The sequence below is a fragment of the Myotis daubentonii genome, chromosome 2, assembly GCF_963259705.1.
Source record: "Myotis daubentonii chromosome 2, mMyoDau2.1, whole genome shotgun sequence".
NCBI classification, from domain to species: domain Eukaryota; kingdom Metazoa; phylum Chordata; class Mammalia; order Chiroptera; family Vespertilionidae; genus Myotis; species Myotis daubentonii.
The window spans coordinates 98,764,761-98,792,668 of NC_081841.1; the positions used below are offsets into that span (position 1 = coordinate 98,764,761).

A 27,908-nucleotide genomic window follows, 5' to 3' on the forward strand; every position below is an offset into this window, starting at 1 on the left:
AAAGGTCTCTAGACATTACCCAATGGCCCTGGGGTCGGGCGGGTGCAAATTGCCTGCAGTTGAGACCTGCTGGCTTAGGGGATGGGGAAAGTGTCAAGAAAGAAGGTGACGCAGCCAGAAGAGTTAGCTTGTCACAGGGAGGCCTGCCCCAGGGGGAAAACAATTTCTGGGTTTCCTTCTGCAGAAGTGAACCTCTGGCTAACCCTCCCGACTTCACAGTCTCAGGGGCTCTCTTGCCCCACTGGCCTGGCCTCCCTCCTCTCCGGGGGCACCTTCAGGATGAGTCCGAGCCTGCAGGGAAGGGTTACTTTTCTGACCTCTCACTCTGTAAGCCCCAACCTTCCACCCTCCTCGCACTTCAGGGGTTCACACATGCCCTGCCAGCACACACGCCCAGGAGCACCCTACAGGGACCCCACTCCCGCCCCGGCACACTCACTTGTTGGAGACCTTCTCAGAGCCCACGAACAAGCTGCTTCTGAGGAGGCCGGCCCGGGTGCCCAGGAAGGCCATGTCCGCCACGTGCTCCGACTCCCTGTGAGGCAGACAGAGCAGGTGGCACCACACGCAGCACGATGGCAGGTCCAGGAGGAGGGCACGGGGAGCAAGGACGAGGCCTCAGGGTGAACCCACAGTTCCTATCAGTCCAGTCCATCTGAGTTATTGCTCAGACGGGTCTCTGGCAGGCCATTGGAAAGGGTAAGGCAGCAGCCCCTTTATTTATTTATTTATAGAATTTTAAAAAATCCTCACCTGAGGATCTTTTTCTATTGATTTTTAGAAATAGTGGAAGGGTGGGTGGTGGGGAGTGGGAGAAAGATAGAGAGAGAGAGAGAGAGAGAGAGAGAGAGAGAGAGAGAGAGAGACATCAATGTGAGAGAGACACATTGATTGGCACCCCAAGCAGGGCAGGGTTGAAGCTACAACACGGGTACATTCTCTTGACTTGGAATCGAATGCCTGACCTTCCATGTGTGGGCTGACACTCTAACCACCGAGCGACACCAGCCAGGGCCCGCATCCCCTTTAATAATGGGGTCTCCTTGTCCTCTGCTTCTTCAGATCTAGCCCCTGATTCGTCCACTCAGCTTTTGGGGGAGTTGGCTCTGGAAGCCAGAGGGAGCTCAGGAAGAGGGATTTTTGTCCTGGGACCAAAGGGATAGTAACTTCTCCTGACCAACGCATACACAGCACCTGGCAGTTTCAAAGCCCTTTCCACATAGTCACCTTATTATGAAATGGAAAAGGAGGAGGAGCGGACGCTGACTACCTCACTTAAGTGATCCTGCGGGACTTCATGACCTTGCCAACAGATTGGAAAAAAATCCGTTAGCCAGCTGGAGTGGAACTAATTTTTTTCATCGTCTCAAAGCCATATCGTTATGACGATGCACCAGGGGGCAGTCATCACCTCTTTCTTCATTTAATTTCAGCTTACTGAGGTATAATTGACATAGAATTGTAAGGCATTTTAAGCATACATTGTCTGGGTTTGCTGTATGTCTGCATTGTAAAAGGACCCTCCCACTCAGTTAACTAACACATCCATCACCTCACACATTTATCTATTCTGTGTGTGTGAGAGCATTCAATTCTACCCTCTTAGCAAATTTCAGTTATACAACACAGTGTCACCACTGTAGTCACCATGGATCACACCAGATCCTCAGACATTTCACCTGAAAACTGAAAATCAGTATACTTTACCAGCCTCTCCCTGTTTCCCCACTGCTCAGCAACCACTTTTCTGCTCTGTTTTAGGCCCCCCACCACCACCTTTTTTCCTAAAGATTGCACGTGTCTGGCGTATTTCACTTAGCTGCTAGTCTGGTGTTTTTTAAAAATTTGAGCCCAGTTAACCACCATGAGCCCTTCTTGTAGGTATCTTTTCTCAGGGTTTACACCATCGACAATGCCTTTGTTGTTGTCTTTTGTCTTTTTGGTGACATTCTAACAGGTGATATCTCATGTGGTTTTGGTTGACTTCTCCTTGATGAATAGTGATGTTGAGCATCTTTCATGTACCTACTGGCCATTTGTACAACTTTGGAAAGATGTCTATTCAGATCTTCTGCCCTTTTAAAAAGAGCAAAAAACATTTTTTTTTTTTTTTTTGCTATTGAGTTGTGTGTGAGTTCTTTATTTTGCATATTAATCCATTATCAGATATACTAGAGGCCCAATGCACAAAAAATTGTGCACTCAAGGGGGGGGGGCCCTCAGCCTGGCCTGTGCCCTCTTGCAGTCTGGGACCCCTTGGAGGATGTCCACTTGCTGGCTTAGGCCCACTCCCTGGGGGGATTGGGCCTAAGCTGGCAGTCAGACATCCCTCTGGCAGCCCGGGAGCCCTTGGGGGATGTCCACTTGCCAGCGGGGAGCAGGCCTAAGCTGTAGTCGGACATCCTTAGCGCTGCTGAGGAGGCAGGAGAGGCTCCCACCACCACCACTGTACTGGCAGCCATCAGCCTGGCTTGTGGCTGAGCAGAGCTCCCCCTGTGGGAGCACACTGACCATCAGAGGGCAGCTCCTGCATTGAGCGTCTGCCCCCTGGTGGTCAGTGTGTGTCATAGTGACCAGTCATTTCTAGTCATTCTGCTGTTAGGGTCAATTTGTATATTACCCTTTTACTATATAGGATAGAGGCCTGGTGCATGGGTGGGAGCCAGCTGGTTTGCCCTGAAGGGTGTCCCGGATCAGGATGGGGGTCCCGCTGGGGTGCCTGGCCAGCCTGGGTGCGGGACTGAGGGCCATTTTCAGGCTGGCCACACCCCTTTCAGGGTGGGTGTCCCCACTGGGGTGCCTGGCCAGCCTGGGTGAAGGCCTAATGGCTGTTTGCAGGCTGGTTAAGCCCCCCAATGGGGACCCTTACCCCATGGGGGTTTGGCCAGCCTGGGTGAGGGGCTGATGGCCGTTTTTAGGCTGGCCATGGCTGTGGGCTGGAAGCAGGTATCTGGGATTTATTTATCTTCTATAATTGAAACTTTGTAGCCTTGAGCGGAGCTCAGGGCCGACAGGGCAGGTGGAAAGCTTGGCTTCCTCCATTGTTGGGGGCAACCCAAGCCTCCTGCTTGCTCCACCTCTGTGGCCACCGCCATCTTAGTTGGGTTAATTTACATATTTGCTCCTGATTGGCTTGTGGGCGTGGCTTGTGGGCATAGCAGAGGTATGGTCAATTTGCATGTTTCTCTTTTATTTGATTAGATGATTTGTTCTTCCATTCAGTGGGTTACCTTTTTATTTTGTGATGTTTCCTTTGCTGTGCAGAAGCTTTTTAGTTGCATGTAGTTCCACTTGTTTATTTTTGCTTTCGTTTCCTTTGCTTGATGTCAAGGAATTTACCCCCTATCCTTTCCTCTAGGAGCTTTGCAGTTTCAAATATTATGTTCAAAATATTTAATGCATTTTTAAAGCAATGTGCTTTTATTGATTTGAATAAGAGAGAGGAAAGGAGAGGGAGAGAGAGAAACATCTATTTGCTGCCTCCTGTACTTGTGACCTCTCTGCACTCAACCAACTAAGCCACACTGGCCACAGCTGTTTAATACATTGTGAGTTGATTTTTGTGATTGATGTAAATAGTGAATGGATTTCATTCTTTTGCCTGTGGCTGTCTAGTTTTCCCAACACCATTTGTTGAAAGACAGACCATCCTTTCCCATTATATATTCTTGGCTCCTTTGTCATAAATTAATTGACCGTATATGCATGGGCTCATTTCTGGGCTCTCTATTCTGTTCCATTGATTTCTGTGTTTGTTTATATGCCAATATCATACTGTTTTGATTACTATAGCTTTGTAATATAATTTGAAATCAGGAAGTGGGATGTCTGTGGCTTTGTTCTTTCTTAAGATTGCTTTTTGCTATTTGAGGTCTTTTGTTGTTTCATACAAATTTTAGGATTGTTTATTCTATGCATTCCTGTGAAAAATGCCCTTGGAATTTTGATAGATATTGCATGGAATCATTAGATTGCTCTGACTGGTATGGACATTTTAACAATATAAATTCTTCCAATCTGTGGGCAAGGAATATCTTTCCATTTATTTGTGTCTTTAATTTCTTTCTTTAATATTTTATAGTTTTCAGTGTACAGGTCTTTCACCTCCCTGGTTAATTTTTTTCTTAAGTATTTTATTTTTTTATGCAGTTATGAATAGAATTGTTTTCTTTTTTAAAAAAATATATTTTTATTGATTTCAGAGAGGAAGGGAGAGGGAGAGAGAAATAGAACATCAATGATGAGAGAGAATCATTGATGGGCTGCCTCTTAAATGCCCCTGACTGGGGATCGAGCCTGCAACCCAGGCATATACCCTGACCGGGAATCAAACTGGGAACCTTTTGGTCCAGGGGACGATGCTCAATCCACTGAGCCACCACAGCCAGGCAGAAATTGTTTTCTGAACTTCTCTTTCTCATAGTTTATTAGTGTACAAAAAATTTGAGTTTTGTATGTTGATATTATATCCTGAAACTTTACTGAATTTTTGTTATTAGTTCTATCAGTTTTTGTGTGTGGAGTCTTTAGGGCTTTCTAAATATAATATCATGTCATCTGCAAATGGAGTAAGTTTTACTTCCTCCTTTCCAATTTGAATGCCTTTTCTTTTCTTTTTCTTGCCTAATTGTTTGGTAGGACTGCCACTACTATGTCGAATAAAAGTGGGGAGAGTGAGTATCTTTGTCTTGTGTCTGATCTTAGAAGAAAAGCTTTTAACTTTTAACCTTTTCTACCTTTAAATATGCTATTAGCTGTGGGCATGTCATATGTGGCTTTATTTAATAACTTCTAACTTTATTATATAACTATGAAAATATATTTGCATTTCCCTGTTTTAGGTAAACAGTGGGGGTATTATACAGGCTTTTCTCCATTGCTAAGATCATTCCATAAGAGAATATAGAAATATTTCTCATTTTCCTCGCTCAAATGTTTATTTTAAATTTATTTTTCAATTATATTTGGTATACTATGTTAGCTTCAGGTATACAACATGGTGATTTGGCATTCACATACCACATGAATCATATAAGTCTAGTAGCCACGATAAGCCTAGTACTCATCTGGCACCATGTATAGTTATTAACAATGCTACTGACTATATTTTCTATGCTGTGCTTTACATCCCCATGACTATTTTCATAACTGGCAATTTGTACTTAATTCCTTTGACTTCTTTTGCCCATCCCTCTATTTGCCCTCCTATCTACCAACCATCAGTTTGTTCTCTGTATCTATTAGTTTATTTTCATTTTGTTTATTTTTTAGGGCCTACATATAAGTGAAATCATGTGATATTTGTCTTTTTCTGTCCGGCTTATTTCACTTGATAATATCTTCTAGGTCCATCCATGTTGTCACAAATGGCAAGTTTTCATTCTTTTTTATGGCTGAATAATATTCCATTGTATATATGTATCACATCTTTTTTATCCATTAGTCTATAAATGGACACTTAGATTGCTTCCATATCTCGACTATCCTATATAATAAAAGTGTAGTATGCAAATTGTCCCCTCAATTGGGAGTTCATCCGGGAGTTCAACCAGGGGGTGGGGCCGGCAGGGGGAAGGGAGGGAGCAGCCAGCAACTGCTAGGGACCCTACCAGTGCATGAATTTCATGCAATGGGCCTCTAGTTATAAATAATGCTGCAATAGTGGCCCGAGACTGCTGCTGTGTTGAAGTGGACGATAGAAGCCCTGATGGACGGGGGATGATCGTGAGGAACTTGGAGAATCTGGGGGAGTGGGCACTTCCCTATCGGATCTCTGTCCACAGCCAGTGGCACAACAGAGGAGGGTATTTCTTGGTGGATTTTTATGCACCAACAACAACTGTTGAAAGCATGATGGAGCACTTATCTCAAGACATTGATGTAATCAGATTTAATATTGTAAAACACCCCTGTCCCAGGAAGTAAAGGAGTGTGAAGGGATTGTACCAGTCCCACTTGAAGAAAAACTGTATTCCACAAAGAGGAGGAAATGAGGATTCTCCAGATTTTAGCTTTCTATTCAGTTCTCTCACTTTTGAGCATCATGGATGAATAATTTACAAGCTTGACCTTTACATAAAAGTGTGTTAGGTGCCATTTGAGTGTTCTGGATATTTTTAGCTCTTGATTTCCTTTGCTGGGAGAGGTGGAGGAATGGCTTGCTTGGAGCCACTGTGTAATCTGCAGGGTCCCACTCTCCAAGTCAAATATATCATTCTTGATCTTGTTAAATTAAATGTAATTTTTTTTGCCCTATAACACTAACACCATTTTGAAGAACAAAACTTACAAAGCTATCTTGGATTGTGAGCTAATTATTCATACTGTATAATCATGCAAGATAAAATATCATTCAGATTGTTTTAAAAAATGCTGCAATAAATATATGGATGTATACATCTTTTAGAATTAGTGTTTTCAATTTCTTCGGATAAATATCCAGAAGTGGAATTGTTGGGCCATATGATAGTTCTATTTTTAATTTTTGAGGAAGTTCCATATTGATTGCTGCACCAGTTTGCAATCTTGCCAATAGTGCACCAGAGTTCCCTTTTCTCCATATCCTTGAGAACACTTGTTGTTTGTTGATTTATTGATAACAGCCATTTTGACAGGTGTGCGGTAGTATTCATTATAGTTTTGATTTGCATTTCTCTGACGATTAGTGATGTTGAGCATCTTTTCATGTGCAGTTGGGGCCATCTGTATGTCCTCTTTGGAGAAATTCATGTCTTTTGCCTATGTGTGGTTTTTTAAAAATATATTTTGTTGATTTTTTACAGAGAGGAAGGGAGAGGGATAGAGAGTTAGAAACATCGATGTTTGTTTCAGCTGCCTCCTGCACACTTCCTACTGGGGATGTGCCTGCAACCAAGGTACATGCCCTTGACCAGAATTGAACCTGGGACCTTTCAGCCCACAGGCCGATGCTCTATCCACTGAGCCAAACTGGTTAGGGCCTTTGCCTATGTTTTAATTGGATTGTTTGGGTCTTTATTTTTTTTTTTTATGTTGAGCCGTATGAGTTTGTTATACATTTTGGATATCAACTCCTTATTAGATATTTCATTTGCAAATATCTGCTTTCATTCAGTAGGCTATCTCTTTTTTTTTGTTTTCCTTTGTACTGCAAAAGCCTTTTAGTTTAATGTAAGTCCCATTCATTTATTTTTGTTTTGTCTTTGGCCTAGGAAACATATTAAAAAATATTACTAAGAGTGATGTCAGAATATTGCCTATGTTTTCTTCTAGGAGTTTTATGACTTCAAGTCTTACATTTAAGTCTTTAATCCACTTTGAGCTTATTTTTTTATATGGTGTAAGAAAGTGGCCTCGTTTAATTTTTTTGTAATGTACCTGTCCTGATTTCCCAACATCATTTATTGAAGAGACTGTCTTTATACCATTGTACTAGTATATTCATGCTTCCTTTATCATAGACTAATTAACTATATATGTGTGAATTTATTTCTAGACTCTCTATTCTGTTCCATTAATTTACGAGTCTGTTTTCATGCCAGTACCATGATGTTTTGATTACTATAACCTTGTAGTATAGTTTGATATCGGGTAGTGTGATACCTCCAACTTTGTTCTTCTTTCTCAGTATTGCTGAATTTATTCAGGGTCTTTTGTGGTTCCATAAAAAACTTTAGTATTATTTGTTCTAGTTTCGTGAAAAATATCATTGGTATTCTGATAGGAACTGCATTGAATCTGTAGATTGTTTTGGGTAATATGGACAGTTTAAAGATATTAGTTCTTCCAATCCATGAGCACTATATAGTTTTCTGAGTGCAGGCCTTTTACCTCTTTGGTTAAATTTGTTCCTAAGTATTTTGTTCTTTTTGATGCAACTATAAATGGGATTGTCTCTTAATTTATCTTTTCAATAGTTTGTTATTGGTATATAAAAAATGCACTTGCTTTTCTAAGTAAGTGATTGTTCCTATAAAATTATGTTAGTGTTTACATTAGGGTAGTATTAATTTATCGAGAGTCTAGGAAGATTGGACATTTTCATTCCTATTCAGGAACAAGGTATGGCCCACCTGAGGATATGTTTTCATTGCTTTTTAGAGAGAGAGGCAGGAGGGAGAGAGAGAGAGAGAGAGAGAGAGAGAGAGAGAGAGAGAGAGAGACATGGATGTATGAGAGATACATTGATTGGCTGCCTCCCTTACGCCCTGGACCAGGGGATCCAACCCCACAATCTAGGTAGGTGCCCTGACAGGTAATCAAACCTGCAACCTTTTGGTTTACAGATCATTGTTCCAACCAACTGAGCCACCCTGCCAGGGCCCCACTCTATTTTTAACCTCTTATCTTACCCCCTCCCAACACTCATGTGCTCTTACATACACGTGAACACACATGTGCATGCAAATGCACATACACATACCCCCCCACCCCCCCAAACACACACTCAAACCGTTCATCTCTTCTTTCTATCTGTCTGCTAAGCACAATAGCACCAGGTAAAAGTCAGCAGAGACAGTGAGGAAATCTAAGGCGCTGGGACACACGGAGGTGAAATTTGTACTTCATGGTGTCTTGACCTCAGCTTCTGGAGATGAGGCACTGATCTGCTGACCTGCTCCCTCAGGGCACTTTGGTGGTGGGTTCTCACAGTGAGAGCCCAACCCTGAGACAGGGGTTCTCAGAATGGGGCTTCTGCAATGTGGGCTGGGGGGTTGGTTCTGTGACCGGAGACTTGCTCAGGGTGTTTCTCCCGAGGGGTGTGCGGTGTGCAGAAGCTCTGTAAAGCCCCCACATAACCTGGGACTGTGTGAATGTTGCTCTCACTCTCCCTGTCTCCCTGTCTTCCCACCCTCATCACAGTTCGTCGTAGGCCAAAGGACTTGGATGATCTCCTAAGCTGCCAGCCAGCTCGTGGGGGGTGGGGTGGGGGGACCCTGACTCAGCCAAGGGAACGCAGGGGCCAGGACCTCTTTCCCTCCTGGGAGCCCTCAGCCCCAGCCTGTACATACTCAGAGGCATTGAGAGCCAGCGCTGTCCAGTAGGCTTCCATGGGGGCTGTCACCACGGCATCAAACAGTACCTCCCGCACCAGCTCCTCGTCACCTGGACGCAAAATCAAAGGAGACCAATGTACTCATTTCCCCCGTGATTATAAGCACAGCTCACCTGCCCTTTTGAAAACCCTGACCTTCACGGAACAAGATGTGCCTCATAAACACGTGTCTGGAGCGTGTAAATTACCTACGCGGATTTGAGGAAGTCGCTGCACCTCTCCCAGCCTTCATTTCCTCAACCCCAGACAACATGTGAGTAGAACCGAACGACCACTAAGGCTCTTTCCAGTTCTAATGTTCTGTGAAATTATAGAATCCCTCAGCGACATCAGACTTTGTTGGTGCGCAGCCCGCCCTCCATCTCAACTCCCATCCCTCTGCTTCTTGGTCATCGCCCTCACACTCGCTGGCCTTGGCAGTTCCGTGAATTTGGATTTGCTGAGAGCCTCCACATAGGCTCTTCCCTTGGCCAGGATGCTCTTTCGTGGTGGCTCTCTTTTCCCTCACTCTCTTTAGGGAATTTACTTTTATTGCGGTGAAATTCATGTAACACAAACTCAACCAATTTAAAGTATGCAATTCAGTGGCACGTTGTACACTCACAATGATGTGCAGTCATCACATCTGTCTAGCTCCACAACATTTTCATCACCACCATCACCCTGTACCCATGAACCACTGCACCCTAACCACTTGTTTACAGCAGGCCCCATCTTTTCCTGTACAGCTCAATCTGTAACAACCTACACCTACACACGCAGGCTTGCTTCTTCATCGCGTGGTTTCCCCATGAGATTATGAGCTCCCTGAGAGCAAGGGCCTCGCCTGGGTGGGGCATCTCTAGCTTCAGTGCCTGCTCCAGGCCTGGCACAGAGGACATGCTCAGTACAGATTGCTCATGGAATGAATGCTGGGACTCATAGGAAGTGGAGTCTTTTCTTGCTGGTGACATGTGACAAAATGACCTGCTCCTTCTTCCAAAGAGAAAGAAGAAGTACCATGTTGAGGGTGCGTACTTTCACAGTTGAGTTAGTGGAGGGGAACTTAAGGTTAGTCTGAGAACTAGGTGCTAGAAAACACTCACAGACACAGGCTGTGAGAGGCTGTCTGGTCAAATGCTCTCCTCTGCAGAGACGAGGACGGAGTGTCAGCTGCTGGCCCAGGCCCACTGCTAGTTGGTGGGGAGACAGGTCTGAGGGCTAGGCGGATGCCTTTACACTGTGGGAGTGTCCCTTCGGAGCCTTACAGTGCTCAGGTGAAGGAGGTTTGCAGAGATCCCAGTCCCTGACATGGGGATGTGCTCATGTGCCCTGTTCCAGGAGCACTTCATCATCAGGCTGTCTCTGCTTTGTCTTGGGAAGTCTCAGTGGGTTCCCCAGATAGAGCTACCTGGCAGCCCTCCCCTAGCCCCAGCCCTCCCTTCTTGCAAAGTCCTGAGCTGCAGGGCCCCAGAAGGAAGCCCTCATGGGCGGACAACACGCACACTCCAGGTCTGGGTCCTCCCCTGTCAGAAAGCGGACCATAGCCTCCCGCTGGCTGAGCTTCCGGTGGTCGGGGTCAATATCCGTGATACAGTAGATCCTGGAATCCAGAGGAGTCAAAGTTACCTCAGAAAATCCTGCCCCTCTCCCTCCCTCCCTCCTGCCTTCTCCTCAAGTGCATTGACTTCCCCACTTACCAGTCGCTGGCCAGGGTCAGGTCTGGGTGCAGCAGGTCGTGCAGGCCTGCAACCAGAACTCACACTCAGTAGGACGCTCGCCCCATGTGAGGACGTGCACCAGAACTGTTTCGAAACAACTGCTGGGAAGCTTCTTCAGGGAAGGGCTGGGTTTACTCTTCCTTTTCTCAGCTCCGAGTAGGGCTGGGCTGGGTTTACACAGACCATGCCTTTGTCCATGTTGCTCCCCATTACCTCATGTCCAAATCCTAACTATTAGTTCTCCCTTGAAGGAGCTAATGCTTTGAAACCAGTGATTTCGTCTTCATTGTACCCGACTGAACTAAATGGCCAGTCAAAAGGTGATCCCAGAGGTGGGCCATGTCTGTTCTGTGTAATCTCTGTAGCCTCGTGCCCAGCCCAGCACAGCACCTACACTGACATGGGCTCCATACATTTGTTGATTGAATGAATGAATGAAAAGCACCCTACGGAGCACCCTCAGGGCTCAAAAATAAATAGGTGCTCAAATTGAGGTTCGTCAAATTGAATGCAAGGATGATGGCAACGCCAAGGGGGCATGCGCGGCTTTACTAAAAGAGGTTCTAGGCTGACATAGAGGCAGGCAAACAGTCAAAGGGTGACACTCCTGTCCCCACAGGAAGCCCAGTTGATTTTAAGCCCCCGGATCACTGGCTGGTCCTACCCACTGCAGTGGGTGACAGAGGGCAACCATCCCTGCAGCAATGAGATGGGATATCCGGGAGAGGAAGAAGAGCACAGGGAGAAGGAAGACACTGCGCAGGCAGGGAAGTTTGTTTTGGGGCCGGCGGAAAAAGGAAGGAGTGTTCCAGCGTCAGGACACAGGCTGTGAAAGGGCGAATTCAGGGGACGTGGGAGCACACAGCTGGGCACATAACCCAGCCTGGGTGTGGACAGGAGTCCTGGGGGGCTCCTGGGAAAGTGAGGTGTACACTGGGCCTGAGGAGTGGGTCCGAGTTAGCTGGGGTCAGAGGGCGGGGCTGGAGAGGAGAGCATTTTGGGGGAGAGTGCAGTGATGGGAAGACTTGAAGCCTAGTGTGTGGGGAAATGAGAAAAAGCAGAAGGCCGGTGAAGGTCCTTTACCAGCAACACAATCCATTTCTAGAAAGTTCCCTCTGGCAGAAAGAAGTTCAAAGAAAGGAAGAGGCAGGAGACCCGCTGGAGGCGGCTATGGCTACCTGGGAGAGAGGGGACAGTGGCCGTGGCAGAGAGGAGAGACAGGTACAGTCAAGGGATGGTAACGGGGAATGGACAGAATACGGGCTTTGCATAGGGTTGTGGCCACATCTCTCAAGGACGCCCTGAGCCCTGGATATGGGTTTTGTTCTCTCAAGGTGCCCAGGCAGCTGCCAGTCATGGGCAGGTTGCGTTAGAGAGGGTGGGCCCTTCTCTGCCACCCTCCCCGCCATTTCCCGCCATCCTTCTCAGGCGCACTTCCCATGAGCTCCCTTTATGGGTTACATTGTGTCCTTCAAAATGATATGTTGAAGTCTTAACCCCCAATACCTGTGAAGGTGATCTGATGTGGCAATAGGGTCTTGGCAGATGTATTCAAGTTACAATGAGGTGCCTGGTGTCCTCATAGGAAGGGAAAATAGAGACACACCAGGGGATAAGCCACGTGATGATGGAGGGGACATGGAAGAGCTGCAGTGCAAGCCAAGGACATGGCGGCCAGCAGGAGCTGGAAGGGGCGTTGGAGGCAGCCTGGCCGGCAGAACTGTGAGGGAATACTTTCTGTTGTCAGGGCCACCCAGTTTGTGGCACTTTGTACAGCAGCCCAAGCAAATGGCTACAGATTTGCTTCCTCACTCTTCCCAGCCTCCTTTCTCATGCCTTCCGCAGTCTTCCGACAGGGTAAATTCAGCTTTGTTCAGAGAAACACATCCCCTGGAGGCCCGGCCCTCCGGCCCAGCAACGCCTGCCAGGACCTGGCAGTGCGAGGTTGGCACACCTGAGGCTCTGTTGGTTTTGACGGCTGACCGGCAGATGCTGCACACCCAGGGTGCCCGGACACGCAGACCGTCCTCCCGGTAGCCCGGCTCTGATAGTCTGCCCTCAAGGCCAGGACCCGGAGGCTGTCAGGCCAGCTCTGGCTCCTGTTGGTCCTGCTCAGTATCCCAGGAGCATCCATTTCCCCTCCAAACTGTCATGTGTGGGGAGACCCACCTTCTTCCACAGATGTGTTCCCCAGGAGGATGTGTTCTCCGTGGCCCTGGGACAGCACCACTCCCAGGCTGTGGGGAGAGCAGAGAACCCGCGTCCTCATCAACAGCAAGTGCAAGTCAACGTCCGGTCCATGTCCTGCCCTCCACCAGCTCTAAGTGTACGAACTGTCCACATCCAAGCCCCTTGCTTCCCTCAGGACTGAGGCAGCACTTCTATTTTTACATCAGCCTTTCTTCCTGAAAAGGACCAGGAAATCCTACAGGCCAAAGATCCTCCTCGGCGCCCATTTTAATCAAGTTACACCCTGAACCTCTCAGGAACCCGCTGAAATGTGGAAAAGTCTCTAGGTCTCACAGGGCTCCCCACATAGAAGAGTCCTTTCCCAACTGGTGAATCCACGATGTCTTCCTTTCTCTCCTGGCAGAACATTGCTTTTGAACCTTGGCCAACTATCTGAATCACCGAGGGACCTTTAAAAGACACTAGCGTCTGGGCCCCATCCTAGGAATTCTGAGTAAATTGGTTTGGTTGGGGCCTGGACATTGGCAATTTTATAAAATTCCTCAGGTATTCTAATGATCAGTCAGGGCTGGGAGCCATGCTTTATTGAGAAATGAGATAATTCAGAGATAAAGGTTATTTGTTTCCTAATCTGTATATTACTTGGAGTTAAATATTTATACTGCTGGAGGAAACCTAGGAGTTCTTTAAATTTGATCTTTTATCTAACAATTTCTTACAACTGCATGCATTGAGATCTTTAAGTAGATTATGCCATTCCATGTTCACAATACCGCCAAGAAGTACCTAGTATTACAACCCTCATTTTACAGATGAGTAATCTAAAGCACAGAGAGGTAAAGTAACTTGACAAAGGACACACAGCCTGTGAGCGATAAAGCTGGGATTTAAACTCAGGCAGTTTGGTTCCAGACTCTGCACAATAGGCTACACTGGAAAAGCAGGACTAGATCTCTTAAGTTTCCTAGATACAGACCTGGGTCTTTTTCTGTTGCCACAAAACTGCCCACTATGAGTAAAAACATCCCTCTACCTGAAAGTTCTTCCCTGTGTTGTTGATACTCATGTTCTACTCATCCTTCCACTCCGCAAACAAAACATGCGTCCTCACCTGAAAGGTGTGTCACTGATGTCTGTGAAGAAGTAGTCATTGGTCAGGAAAAGAACTCTCTTCTGAAAGAGAAAACAAAGGTGTTTGCTGGAGAGGAGCGGCTGACCGTGCCACCCACCTCCTCACCTGAAGCCCTTGGGGTTTCACCAGCTCTGTGCCATTGCTCTCACTTCTTCCCTCTTCCCCAACCAGCACCAGCATGCCTCATCTCTGGACACCACAGGCAGACGCATCATCGCAGGCCCAGCAGCCTTTGGGGGTGGCCTGACTGAAGGACCAAGGGCTAGACCTGCGCTGTCCCATGAAGTGGCCATGGAATGAATGCTACTGAACCTTGATTATGTGCAAATAAGGAAATGAATCTTCAAACTTCAGGTAAGGAAAATTTAAATTGAGACCACCAATGTGGTAGTGACTATTGTATTGGACAATGTGGGTGTAGGCTGATTCTAGGCTTCATATGGGACCAGAGTGGAATATTTATACAGTTGGAGGGAATCTAGGTGGTGCTAAAAGCTTCTGTCCAACCACCCACAACCCTTCCCTTTCTTGAATACGGCCTAGGGAGTGGGGTCACCATTCCCTCCACTAAACCTCTCCCAGTCCATGTCACTCTTTACAACTCTTTTTTCCTTTCAAAGCTGCTTCTCTCGGGTTTCACTTGCATTTGCATAAATTAGAGCATTAGGTAGTGTATACAGAGGCTATGAATCAGACAGATCTGGATTTAAGTTGTGTGCTCTGAGGTAAATTACTTCATTTTTCTAAGCATCAGAATTCACATTTGTAAATAGGGGTCAACAATAGCTTCTCTTGCCTATGGTTGCTCTGAGGTTGTATGTTTTTAATAGATGGGAGTCGGGCCAGGGAACAGCAGGATTTGTGCTGGGCTCTGAAGTTCCACGGAGTGTCTGGTCCACAGACTCAAGTTTCTGTCTTTGGGAAAGCCACATGTTCCAGTTGGCTCAGGAGCTGTTATTTCCCTCACTTCTTTCTGGCTTTTCTTGTACCTTGGAAACTGGAGCAAGATGTTGGAAGGGAGCTCTGTTGTGGTTAGAGCATTGGCTGGAGCACCAAAAAGTCACGGGCTTGATTACCTGTTAAGGGCACATACCGGGGTTGCAGGTCTGATCCCTGGCCCCGGTTGGGATAGGTAGGGGAGGCAACCAATTGATGTGTCTCTCTCACATTGATGTTTTTCTCTCTTTCTCCCTATGCCCCTCTGACCTGGCAACCATCAATTTGTTTTCTGTATTTATGAGTTTATTTCTGATTTGTTTGTTTGCTCATTTTTTTTTTTAGGTTCCACATGTAAGTGAAATCATACAATATTTGTCTTTCTCTGTCTGACTTATTTCATTTAGCATAGTACCCTCTAGGTCTGTTCATGTTGTCACAAATGTTATTTCATTATTTTTTATGGATGAGTGATATTCCATTGTATATATGTATCCACTTGATGGACACTTAAGCTACTTCCATATATTGGCTATCTATTTATATAAAAACCCTGGGTGTAGCATCACAACTGAGGCTCGACCAACCAGAAGGAAGTCAGTCCTGCAGGGGTTGTCTTGGAAACAGCTGCACCCTCCTTGAGCTGTTTCCCTTGAGGGTGGCCAGGTTTCAGGCAGGAACCCGCCCTCGCCCTCGGAGCGTGGATGCACTGAGTCCTGGGTCGCGTTGCCAAGGGCTGTGCCCTCCCCGAGCTGTTTCCTGGGAGAGCGAGGTTTGAGGCAGGAACCGGCCCTCAGAGAATGGAGGCATATCTTTATAAAGTTTTAATACGTTATATTAGAGGCCGTGGTAGTACTGTTTTACCCACAGCATCTACAGGAATTGCTGCAAATTTACTTCTCGGGGGAAGCACCTTTCATTCCCAATATAAATTACCCATTCCACTAAATGAAACTTCAATTTCTAGACTCGATATAAAGAGTGAAGTTGCTAAAACTATTAAAAAGGCCCAATTTCTCATTATTGATGAATGCACCATGGCATCCAGTCATGCTATAAATGCCATAGACAGATTACTAAGAGAAATTTGAACGTTGTATTTGGTGGGAAAGTTCTCCTTCTTGGAGGGGATTTTCTACAATGTCTCAGTATTGTACCGCATGCTATGCGATTGGCTGTAGTACAAACAAGTTTAAAGTACTGCAATGTTTGGGGATGTTTCAGAAAGTTGTCTCTTGCAACAAATATGAGATCAGAGGATTCTGCTTATAGTGAATGGTTAGTAAAACTTGGAGATGGCAAACTTGATAGCAGATTTCATTTAGGAATGGTTATTATTGAAATCCCCTGTGAAAATGATTTGTAATGGATTTATAATTGAAGCTACCTTTAGAAATACTATATCTTTAGATAATATTAAAAATATATCTAAATGTGCAATTCTTTGTCCAAAAAATGAGCACGTTCAAAAATTAAATGAAGAAATTTCGGATATACTCGATGGAGATTTTCACACATATTTGAGTGATGATTCCACAGATGATGCTGAAAAGGAAAATTTTCCCATTGAATTTCTTAATAGTATTACTCCTTTGGGAATGCCATGTCATAAATTAAAATGGAAAGTGGTTGCAATCATCATGTTATTGAGAAATCTTAATAGTAAATGGGGTCTTTGTAATGGTACCAGATTTATTATCAAAAGATTACAACCTAACATTATCAAAGCTGAAGTATTAACAGGATCTGCAGAGGGAGAGGTTGTTCTGATTCCAAGAATTGATTTGTCCCCATCTGACACTGGCCTCCCATTTAAATTGATTCAATGACAGTTTCCCGTGATGCCAGCATTTGTGATGACTATTAATAAATCACAAGGACAAACTCTAGACAGAGTAGGCATATTCCTACCTGAACCCGTTTTCGCACATGGTCAGTTATACGTTGCTTTCTCTCGAGTTTGAAGAGCATGTGACGTTCAAGTTGAAGTTCTAAATACTTCATCACAAGAGAAATTAGTGAAGCACTCTGAAAGTGTTTTCACTCTTAATGTGGTGTACAGGGAGATATTAGAATAAGTTTAATCACTTTATCAGTCATTGTTTGCATCACTGTTGTTTTTATATGTTTTTGTTGTTTCTATATCATGCCTCTGTTGTTGTTATATCCTTTTGTTACTGTTTATTTATTAATAAATGTATATATTATTTCCATATACATTTTACTAATTTCCTTTCGTCTCTCACACTTCTATTATAGAGAAAGGGCAAAAAGCAATATTAAAGTTTTTCCTCTAATTAAGTCCCTTTTAATGTGCACAAATTTCGTGCACTGGGTTACTAGTTGTAAATAATTCTGCAATGAGCATAGAGATGCATATATCTTTTCAAATTAGTGTTTTGGACTTCTTCAGTAAATACCCAGAAGTGGAGTTGCTGGGTTTTTCTTTGTCTCTTGTTACAGCCTTTATTTTAAAGTCTACTTTGTCTGATGTAAGTATTGCTAACACAGCTTTTGTTTCATTTTCATTTGCATGAAATATCTTTTCCAGCCCTTCACTTTTAGTCTGTGTGTCTTTCAATCTGAAGTGAGTCTCTTGTAGACAGCATTATGTATGGTTCTTGTTTTCTTAGCCATTCAGCCATCCTATGTCTTTTGATTGGAGCATTTAATCCATTTTCATTTAAAATAATTATTGATAGATATGTAATTATTGCCACTTTATTATTCATATATTTGATCTTTTCTTTTTAATGAAGTCCCTTTAATATTTCTTATAATACTGGTTTAGCTTTTTTTTTTTATTGCTTAAAGTATTACAAAGGGTATTACATATGTATCCATTTTATCCCCCCGCCCTAGACAGTCCCCTAGCCTCCCCTATCCCCCAGTGTCTTATGTCCATTGGTTATGCTTATATGCATGCATACAAGTCCTTTAGTTGATCTCTTACCCCCCTACCTCCTGCCCCCCAACCCTCCCCGGCCTTCCCACTGCAGTTTGACAATCTGTTTGAGGCAGCTCTGCCTCTGTATCTATTATTGTTCAAAAGTTTATAATGGTCTCTATTGTCCATGAATGAGTGAGATCATGTGGTATTTTTCCTTTATTGACTGGCTTATTTCACTTAGCATAATGCTCTCCAGTTCCATCCAAGTCCCTTTAACATTTCTTATAATACTGGTTTAGCTTTTTTTTTTTTTTTTTTTGGTCTGGGAAGCTTTTTAGCTGTCTTTCTATTCTAATGATAGCCTTGCTGGGTAAAGTGATCTTGGTTGGAGGTTCTTGTTTTTCATCACTTTGAATATTTTGTGCCAACCTTTTCTGGCCTGCAAAGTTTCTGTTGAGAAATTAGCTGACAAACCTATGAGAGCTCCCTTCTTATTTGGGTCCCATTTTATTTAGGACTCTCTGCACTTGCTGGACTTGTATGTCTATTCCCTTTGCCAGGTTAGGAAAGTTTCCCATCATAATTTCTTCAAATAGGTTTTCAATCCTTTGCTCTCACTCTTCTCCTTCTGGTACCACTTTGATGTGAATGTTGGTATACTTGATTTTACCCCTGAGGCTCTTTAAACTATCCTTATTTTGTGGTTTCTTTTTTCTTTTTTCTGTTTTGATTGGGTGTTTTCCATTACCTCGTCTTCAAAATTGTTGATTTGATCCACTGATTCATCTAATTTACTATTGATTCCCTCTAGAGTATCCTTCATTTTAGTTACTGTACACTTCATTTCTGACTGGTTCTTTTTTATGTTTCCTATCTCTTTGTTCAAGGTCTCACCAAGTTCATCTACTCTTCCCCTAAGTTATTTGAACATCCTTATAACCAGTGTTTTGAACTCTGCATTTGGTAAATTACTTGTCTCCTATTGTTTAGTTCTTTTGCTGGAGTTTTGTTCTGTTTTCATTTGGGACATGTTTCCTTGTCTTCTCGTTTTGACTGACTCATGTTTGTTTCTCTGTATTGGGTAGATCTGCTATGTCTCCTGGTCTTGGCAGAGTAATTTATGTAGAAGGTGTCCTGTGGGTCCCTGTGGTGCCATCTCCTGGTCACCTGAGCTGGGTGTCCCAGGCCTGTCCCTTGTGTGTGTTGTGTGTGCCCTCCTGTTGTAGTTGGGCCTTTATTGCTATTGGCACATCAGTGGGAGGGATTGACTCTCAGGCTGATTGGCTGTGAGGAATGGCTGTGATTATAGCTGAAAAGCTATTGTGTAGGGGCGGACCCCACTGAACAGGATTCACTTTATTAGGGCTCTGGTGCCTGCTGAGTCCACCCTTTGGTATGTCATTTGTGGAGGGTCTGGTTGGTGCTCTGTTGTGTTCTTAAGCACACCACCAGGTGTGTTGATTTTGGGGCCTCTTGGGAAGAGATCTGGTGCAAGCCAAGGTCAGCTGCTACCTATGCCCAGCCCGGGGCCTGTTGGTATGAGTTATAAAGTGATCTGCAAATTATTGCTGCTTGCACTGGGCTTAGAGGTGCCTGGGAGAGGCTGTCACTGGTGCCAGGCTTGGACTGTTCAGCAGCAGGCATGGGGCCTGCCAAGGTCAAATGCTGCTTATTTGGAGTTTGTGGACCTTAGAGATTTTAGGAAAACCCACAGCATGAGCTGAGACAGGCTGTTTGTATGGAAAAGCTGCTCAGAGAGGCTTGAGTGGTCCTGCAGGTTGGGTAGCACAGGATCTCAGAATCACCAGCATGGAAGTACAGTATTAAACAGGTTGATGGAGACTCAGGCTTGATGCCTGCCTGTCCCTGCAGGTTATGTTGAGGGAAGGCTCAGCAAGGGAACAATGGCACCTACCAGCTGCCTTTGAGCCCTAACCCTGAAGCCAGACAATTCAGGTCCTCCCCTTTGTCCCTGTTGTTTTTTGAGCTGCTGCCCCAGCGGGTGAGTTTGAGTAAGTCTGAGCATGGGCCCTTTAAGACCTGCAGTGCCTGGACTCCAGCGGCCCTTGTCTCACCCAGTTGCAGTCACCACTGTTTTTTATAGCCAGGAATTATGGTGACTTCTATTCCCAGTACTGGAATCATGGGCTGGGGAGTCCAGTGTGGAGATGGGACCCCTGGCTCCTCATGGGGCACCTCTGCACTGAGATATCCTTCCTGATTCTGTACCACCACACATGGATGTGGGAACAGCCTCTTCTGTGTCTCCACCCCTCCTACCAGTCTCAACATGGCCTTTTCTTTATATCCTTGGTTGTAGGACTTCTGTTCAGCTAGCCTTTAGGTAGTTCTCAATGATGGTTGCTCTGTAAGTAGCTGTAGCTCTGAAGTGGTCATAGAGGGAGGTGAGCACAGCATTTATCTACTCTACCATCTTGATCAGAATTCCCATCCAGTAAAAATTTCATTGCAGATACTGTACTATTTGGTTCTAAAAACTGTATTTGGTTCTTGTGGTCGTTTCATGCTGTGTCAAATTAATGAAGCTGGAACTACATTTCCAAATTCACTTCCCTATATGATTCCAAGTTTGAGTTGGCCAAAAGAGAAGTTTGCAAGAGATTTTTGGGCAGACATGAAGCAGCATCCAGTTTACACACTAAAGGAAAGTACCAGGCACTTGTAGCTTGCTCTGAGCTGTTGGCTGGCCTTGGCCTGGGTAAGCAGCCAACCTTCCTCAGCTGCCACTGGATCTCCTGTTTCTCTGAGCCCGAGCCCTGTGAGTGTGTAGCTCCATGTGAAGGGCACTAGCTACTTCTGCAGGTCACTGACTTCACTGTGGGTGGATTTTAGTTTTTCCTCCTAAGTTCCTGTTTCTCTTCATGGGTTCCAGTTTGTTCTTGCTTTTCCCATATAGCTTCCAGTTTTCCTTCCAAACGGTGGTCTCTGCTGTCCTATGATGACTTTAAGGTCGCACGACAGCCTTCTGTTGACTTCTTCACCAGCTCCCACAATTTCATAAGGTTTAACACCATTTCAGTTATAGTGGTTCTGCTCTTTAATCAAATTCTATCATTTCTCTGCTGAGATTCTCTAACTATTCACTCATTATGACCATCGTTTTAAAATTCCTTGTGCAAATTTATCATATCTGCTTTAAAGTTCTTCTAATTCTAACAGCTGGGTCATCTCTGGGTCAGTTTTAAGACTGCTTTTTTTCCTCTTAACTATGTGTCACATTTTCCTGTTTCTTCACATGTGTAATGATTTTTATTGTATACTTGCTGTTGTAAAAAATAGGTTGTAGGCACATTGTCTTCCTCTGAAGAGTGTTGGTTTTTATTTTATCAGTAGATAAATCATTGGCAAGTCTCCTTGTGCTTGTGGAGGCTTGGATTTACATTTAATTTAGGGTGGGTGTGTTTCAACTGTGTCTTTAGGTTTAGGGTGAATCCCTGGGTCTTGACACATGGTCTTCACTCCTAAAGTGTAGCTCTTCTGTGCTCGTAAAGGAAATCCTGTGGTGGTTGCTAAGCTTCTTCACCTCAGTGTGACTCTGACTCCAAATTGTCCCCACTCCCATAGGCGACAGCTGGAATCCTCTTCAGCCTTAGTTTCTGCCTGCTTTTAGTCACTTTCATGTGCCTTTGCATGTTTATTTTTTTAAATATATTTTCCATATTTATAATTGTCCTCTGCTGGAAGGTTCGTCTAAATGCAAGTTACTCCCTCATGACCAAAATCAGAACTTTGAAGTTATCTTTTAAGACTAAAGCTAAAGGAAAAGAGAAGGAGCGGGTGGAGTATTCCTGAATCCTCTTAACAGAAAGAGAGCGCTGGAGAGGTTTGGAGGATGAAAGTAAAGAGATGTCATAGCAATCTCTTCTTTCAATAGATTGCCTCTCTTTGCTGGGAAATTAAAGTGTGTGTGTGTGTGAGTGTCACATGTACCCTCCAGCTTTCCATAGTTCCCAGCACCCCCAGGATTGAGGCTTGTTGCTTCTCTCACTCACATTTCTGAACATGACCTATCTGGCCCCGTAGGTTTTTGGGTTTTGAGTCCTGCTCTAAACCATGCTGGGTTTGCTACTATTGTCCTTGGTCATGTCACCATGGTCACCTGACTGAAGTTTAGGGAGATTTAGAAAGGTCTGAAGAATCTGTGGGAAATAGGATGCATGAAAAATCCCCTGGGAAAATGGCAAAACAAGGTATCACCTGCCAGGAGGATGGCTTGAGTGAAAAGAGATATCCCCACGTGTTTTAAGAAAGTTTCCCTTTGCCTAGACCTGAGGAGTGCTGCTACTGAGGATCATGCTTGCCAGGTGAGATGCGCCCCTGAGCTGAGAGAGGACTGGGATAGACTGACTGGCAGGCAAGAAAACAATGCGACTGCCTGTGACTCTGGCAAAGAGAGGACATGCAGGAGAGACAGAGCCGTTGGTGCTGAACCAAGTGGAGCACCACTTGGAAGCATGGCATCATTGTAAACCAGAGCAGTGAGAGGCTGGACTCCACCATGGTGGCCTTTATACCAGCAAAATGCGCCCTTCTCCCCCCCCCCCCCCCCCACAGTGCAGGTGCAGTAGCTTCTGGCATGAGAGTAGAGAAAGGAAAGATTAAAGAGGAGAGTTTTGCTATGATGAGATAGAGGGAGAGGAGAAGATAATGAATTGTAAAGGTAGAATAGCAATGCTATTATAAAGAGATTCTTGAGAAATCTTTAAGGCGGGAGAGTGAGCTGAGAATTCCGGGCCAGTCCTACAGTAAGGCTTTATACAGTAGTGCTCCAGAGTGTGGGATCTAGAATTGGACCCTGGGCAAGTCTTTAACCTCTGAATCTCCTCAACTGTAACATGGGGATAGGATAGTACCTTATGAGGTTCTGTTCTCATAAGGTTGTGAGTACTGAGTGAACACATTAAGTGCTTAGTACAGTTTCTAATAAATGTTAGCTGCCATTATTACTATTATTTTATTATCCTATCTAATAATAAAGAAACATGGTAATTAACCATAACTTTGCTACCCTTCCCATTGGCTAATCAGCGAGATATGCAAATTAACTGCCAGCCAAGATGGTGGCTGGCAGCCATGCAGCTGAAGCGAACAGGAGGCTTGCTTACTCCAGTGAGGGAGGAAGCCAAGGTTCCCCACCTGCCGCAGCCCAGCTCTGAGCTCTAGATGCAACAATGTTGCAATTATAGAAGCTAAACAAAACCAGAAGCCTCCTTTCAGCTGCCAGCAGGCTCAGAGTTTAGAGCGCCAGTGATGGCAACAGAGTTTCAATTATAGAAGCTAAACAAACACAGATACATGCTTTCAGCCAGCCACAGCCTCAGAGCTGGAGCCAGCTCTCAGCTCCAGTGACAGCCATAGAAGGTAAATAAATCCCAGAATAAAAAAAAAAGAAAAAAAAAAAGAGGCTGGGAGCTTCAGTTGCACGCCAGCCTGAAAACGGCCCTCAGCCCCTCACCCAGACTGGCCAGGCACCCCAGTGGGGACCCCCACCCTGAAGGGGGTGTGACAAGCTGCAAAAAGCCATCAGCCCCTCACCCAGGCTGGCCAGGCAGCCAAGTGGGACCTCCACCCTGATCCGGGACACCCTTCAGGGCAAACCAGCCAGCCCCCACCCATGCACCAGGCCTCTATCCTATATAGTAAAAGGGTAATATGCAAACTGACCCTAACAGCAGAAAGACTGGGAATGACTGGTCACTATGACACACACTGACCACCAGGGGGCAGACGCTCAATGCAGGAGCTGCCCTCTGGTTGTCAGTGCGCTCCCACATGGGGGAGCTCTGCTCAGCCACAAGCCAGGCTGATGGCTGCCAGTACAGTGGTGGTGGTGGGAGCCTCTCCTGCTTCCTCAGCGCTAAGGATGTCCAACTGCAGCTTAGGTCTGCTCCCTGCTGGCAGTGGGCATCCCCCGAGGGCTGCCGGGCTGCCAGAGGGATGTCTGATTGCCAGTTTAGGCCCAATTCCCTGGGGAGCAGGCCTAAGCCAGCAAGTGGTCACCCCCGAGGGGTCCCAGACTGCAAGAGGGCACAGGCCAGGCTGAGGGGCCCCCCGCCCCGAGTGCACAAATTTTTGTGCACCGGGCCTCTAGTTAATAATAATAGTAGCAGTAAGGCACAAACTCATCCATGTTATGAAATCTCCATCATGGTTGTGACCATGATCATCATCACCCTACTTTTTTATTTTTAAGAATACTTTGTTAAGTTGCAAATGTCACTTGGATGATTTATTAGCAGCAATGGACACATTTCAAAGGGAGGGCATGGGGTTTTGGAGAAACTCAGGCTGCCTGCATCTGGTTAGGACTCTCCCTTGGTGGCTTTGAGAAGTGGGAAGACAGCTTGAGAAAGAAAGGACAGTGGATAAACCACACCCATTTCATAAGCTGGTCTATATTCCACATAGTATAGTCACACTCAGATCTGTCCTAAAGCTGCCGTGTACCATGGGCATGTTAACGTTTTCATTTTTAGCATAAAAACAAGTCCTACTTAATGCCCTGGCAGGGTTGGGCTGGTGAGAGCGCCCTTGTGCCCTTCTGCATGTGAGTGGGAGTGTGGTTGGGATCAAGGTGGAGGTTCATTGAAGAAACATCTGTCTTTTTGGATCAGAAGAAGCAGCTGCTGCAATTGATGGTCTCACACCACTGGTGCTGCCCAGTCTGCCTAAAGGAGGCCCTTTCCTGCCCAGAACCTATAAAAAAAGCAGCTGCCACGGAAGTCAGATATTGGTCCCAGTGAGAGTTAGTCTGTGCATCTCAAAGGAATACAATGAATTGCTTTTCCTTCCCAGTGCTTTCTTATTTGGCTTCCATGGAGGTCTGTGTTTGTAGAAGAACTTGGGTCTAATTGTTGCAGACAAATGCCTGTGTTCTTTTAGCTGAGACAGATGGGCAACAGGAGGAGGAGGTGGGAGTGGTTGTGAGGGAGGAGGTGACATTTGTAAATATGTCAAGGGACAATGAAAATTTACTGAAAATGCATTGGAACCTTTTAAGTGAGAAGGTGAAATGATCTTTTATAAATGATGTGCGGGTCTGTGAAGACAGTAATAGTGTCAATGAGGGTATCGATGCTTGAGCATCTGTGGTTACAGTGGATAAAAATCAGCTATGGAGAATAGCAATTATTTTTAACCTCTTCCCATATAACATGTTTTACAGGAGCTGCTAACAATTTGCAAAATTAACTGTCACTTTTCTTCTTTCCATCACAAACAGCAAAAGGGCTAAGTAACAGGCAGCATAAGGAAGAAAGAAGAGTTGTAAAAATTTGGGCTACCAACTGCCTTGCTCAGTAGTCACCTAAGAGCCCAGCCTTGATGTGAGTGACAATTCCTTGGCCAGATGCTTCTCTGGGGCCAATGCCTTGGATATGCTTGCTAATCAAGTCCTTTAGGTACAGCAAGCTCTCAAGTCTTAAGCTCTAATTTATCTAAGTCCAAGTTCCTTGTCACCATCCCAAACCTCAATTAATGGCAATGCTGCCTCTTGGGACCAGAGCCTGGCTCTTCCTCTCTAGCATCTTACCCCTTTGTCCAGCGGAATCTTCACATCCATAGAGAGAGAACCTGTTTCCCCATTGATCATGGCTGTTCTCAGCTTTAAGAGGAAAGATAATGGAATTAGTTCCTTGACTCACCCTGCAGTGTGGAGCTTTACTGACCAGATTGGAGGTGATCCTTAGGAACACTTTTGGTTCTTCCCCTTTTCCTCTGAGCAGAATACTGAGGGGGACTAGAGACTAGCTTCTAGGCACCATTTATCTTATAATTCTGGAAATTCACTAAGTTAATGTTCCAAAGTGGACTGGTATATGCAGGAACATAGTGTCATATTACTGAGACATAATTTCCTCTAGGGTGAGCTACTGACACCAAAGCCAGACTAAAACATCACTCCAACTCCAACTCTGTAGCTTGTAGGCATGAGCTTATGCAGCCTCAGTAATCCTTGTGACTCAGAAAGATATTTTTATAGTTGTTTAAAGAATTGCCCATTATAGCAATGATTTCTGGTTTGGGCTTGAAAAGGCTCCATCGAGAAGTATAGTGGCCTCAGAGCTTCCAGCCATGCAGCTGGCTCATGTATTGGCCATAGAGCCCAACCAACTCCTCCTTTTCCCACTTTCCCCACTCACGATTTCAGCTCGGTCCTCCCATTCCACTTCAGAGAGATCCACGCTGTTGTAGTTAGGTTTGGGTTTTAGTTTCTTCCCCTCTCTGTACTAGAACGGGCAAGTCAGAAAGAAAAACATGAGGTTAACCTAAGGCCCTGCTCAAGTTTCATCTCTTCAACAAAGCCTTATGGTTATATTTATAAGATCAAAGAATCTCAGTGATTCCTTAAGGTTATCTGGGCCAACTTTTAACCCAATGCAGAGCTTCCCTGTCAACATTTGTGATAGATGGTCTCATGGCCTCTGAGTGCATATTTCCCATGGGAGGAGCTCCCTCTTTTTGAGTCAGCTTGTCATGGTTGTGGACAGCTCTCACACAGAGCTGAAATCTGCCTCCCTGTAACTTTTACCCACTGGTCTTAGTTCTTTCCCTGGAGCTACACAGACTATCTTCCCTTTGACAACCTTTGAGATTTCTGAAGATGCTTGTCATCCTAAGACTTCATTTCTCCAGGCCACACATTCCTAATTTGCAAATGCCTCAACTCCCTCTAAATATGCTCTATTATATCAGTGTCACTCCCAGAATGGAGTGCCTAGAACAAAAGTCAGTATTTTAGGTGGGGTCAGACCAGTGTGGTGTGTGGCCCAAATATCACACTGCTCCTACTGCTGCCTCTGATTCTGCTGGACTTCCAGGACAGCCATGAGAGCCTGACAGCACAAATAGAGTTTTCACTCCATTAAACCCCTGGGCCTTCCTCATGAGACACACTGTTAAATTACATCTTTACAATCTTACACTTGAGCATTGAGTATTTGCAGATATTTCCAGGCATCCCTAATATATTTCTTTTTGTTAGTTTCAGCCCATTGTTTTAGAAAAATACTTTCTGAATACTAATTTTCTCGCTTAATGTATTAGCCATCCCGTCCAGAATTTGTGGAATCTTTCTGTGTTCTCTTTTGTTGATATAATTTTTGAGTGGTCATAGCCAAGGACAGACAGATTCTGCAGTGCCCAATAATGACCTCTTTCCAGCTTGACACACAGAGCCATTAATCAACACTCTTTGAATGTTATTATTATTTTCTAGCCATGACTCTTCTCTCTCTCTCTTTCTCTCTCTCCCCAAGAAGTTATCTGCTATTAGGTGTGTACTACTTTCCAGGTTTAGTTTAGTAATAGGACAAATAAAGGAAGAGAATATACTTCCAGTCAAGATGGCAGCATAAGTAATTGCAATACTCCCATCCTCCCACAACCACATCAAAATTACCACTAAACAACAGAACAATCATCATTCAGAACGGCCTGAATGGAAGTCCTACAACTAGGTAACTAAAGTAGAAGCCACATCGAGACTGGTAGGAGGGGCAGAGACACAGAATTGGCTGGTCCCCACACCCACATGTGACAGATAAAAATCAGGAGGTACCCCCTGAGGAGCGAGGGGTCCCAGTCCCACGCCAGGTACCCAAACCCAGGGTTTCAGTGCTGGGAAGAGAAGTCCCCATAACTGCTGACTGTAAAAACAAGTTGGAATTGAGGCTGAGGGCTGCTGGAGTCCCAGACATTCCTCATAAAGGTGGGGCACACAGACTTACTGACTTATTCCATCTGAGCTCCTTAGCTGGGATAGCAGCTCAAAAGGCACCAGGGCGGAACTGAATAGTCTGGCATCAAGGCGAGAGCATTGGGGCAGTTTTCTCTAAGACAGAATTGCTGACAGAGGCCACTGTTCCTCTGATGAGCCCTCCCCTCACAGAGCCAGCAGGTGGGTACCATATCTGAGTCTCCATCAACCTGGTTATCACTGTTCATCCTGCTCTGGTGATTCTCTGAGACCCTGCCCCACCAAACTTGCAGGCCCATCCAAGTTGC

The 27,908-nt window shown here is 45.0% G+C and overlaps 1 protein-coding gene across 3 annotated transcripts in view; it reads right to left on the reverse strand.

Moving 5' to 3' along the window:
- The window catches only part of CACNA2D4 (calcium voltage-gated channel auxiliary subunit alpha2delta 4), a 111,673-nt gene that overhangs the window by 51,894 nt on the left and 31,871 nt on the right, over positions 1-27,908 (reverse strand). For all 3 annotated transcript variants that reach the window (XR_009451287.1, XM_059683963.1, XM_059683962.1), the window contains exons 17-24: positions 26,045-26,131; positions 25,435-25,506; positions 14,036-14,097; positions 12,904-12,971; positions 10,714-10,759; positions 10,519-10,616; positions 8,991-9,084; positions 440-535 (exon numbers count right to left, since the gene is read on the reverse strand). Coding sequence is in view for 2 of the 3 variants with exons in the window: in XM_059683963.1 (XP_059539946.1) it covers positions 440-535; positions 8,991-9,084; positions 10,519-10,616; positions 10,714-10,759; positions 12,904-12,971; positions 14,036-14,097; positions 25,435-25,506; positions 26,045-26,131 (623 nt within the window). In the remaining variant the exon portion in view is untranslated. The remainder of the gene's footprint in view (positions 1-439; positions 536-8,990; positions 9,085-10,518; positions 10,617-10,713; positions 10,760-12,903; positions 12,972-14,035; positions 14,098-25,434; positions 25,507-26,044; positions 26,132-27,908) is intronic.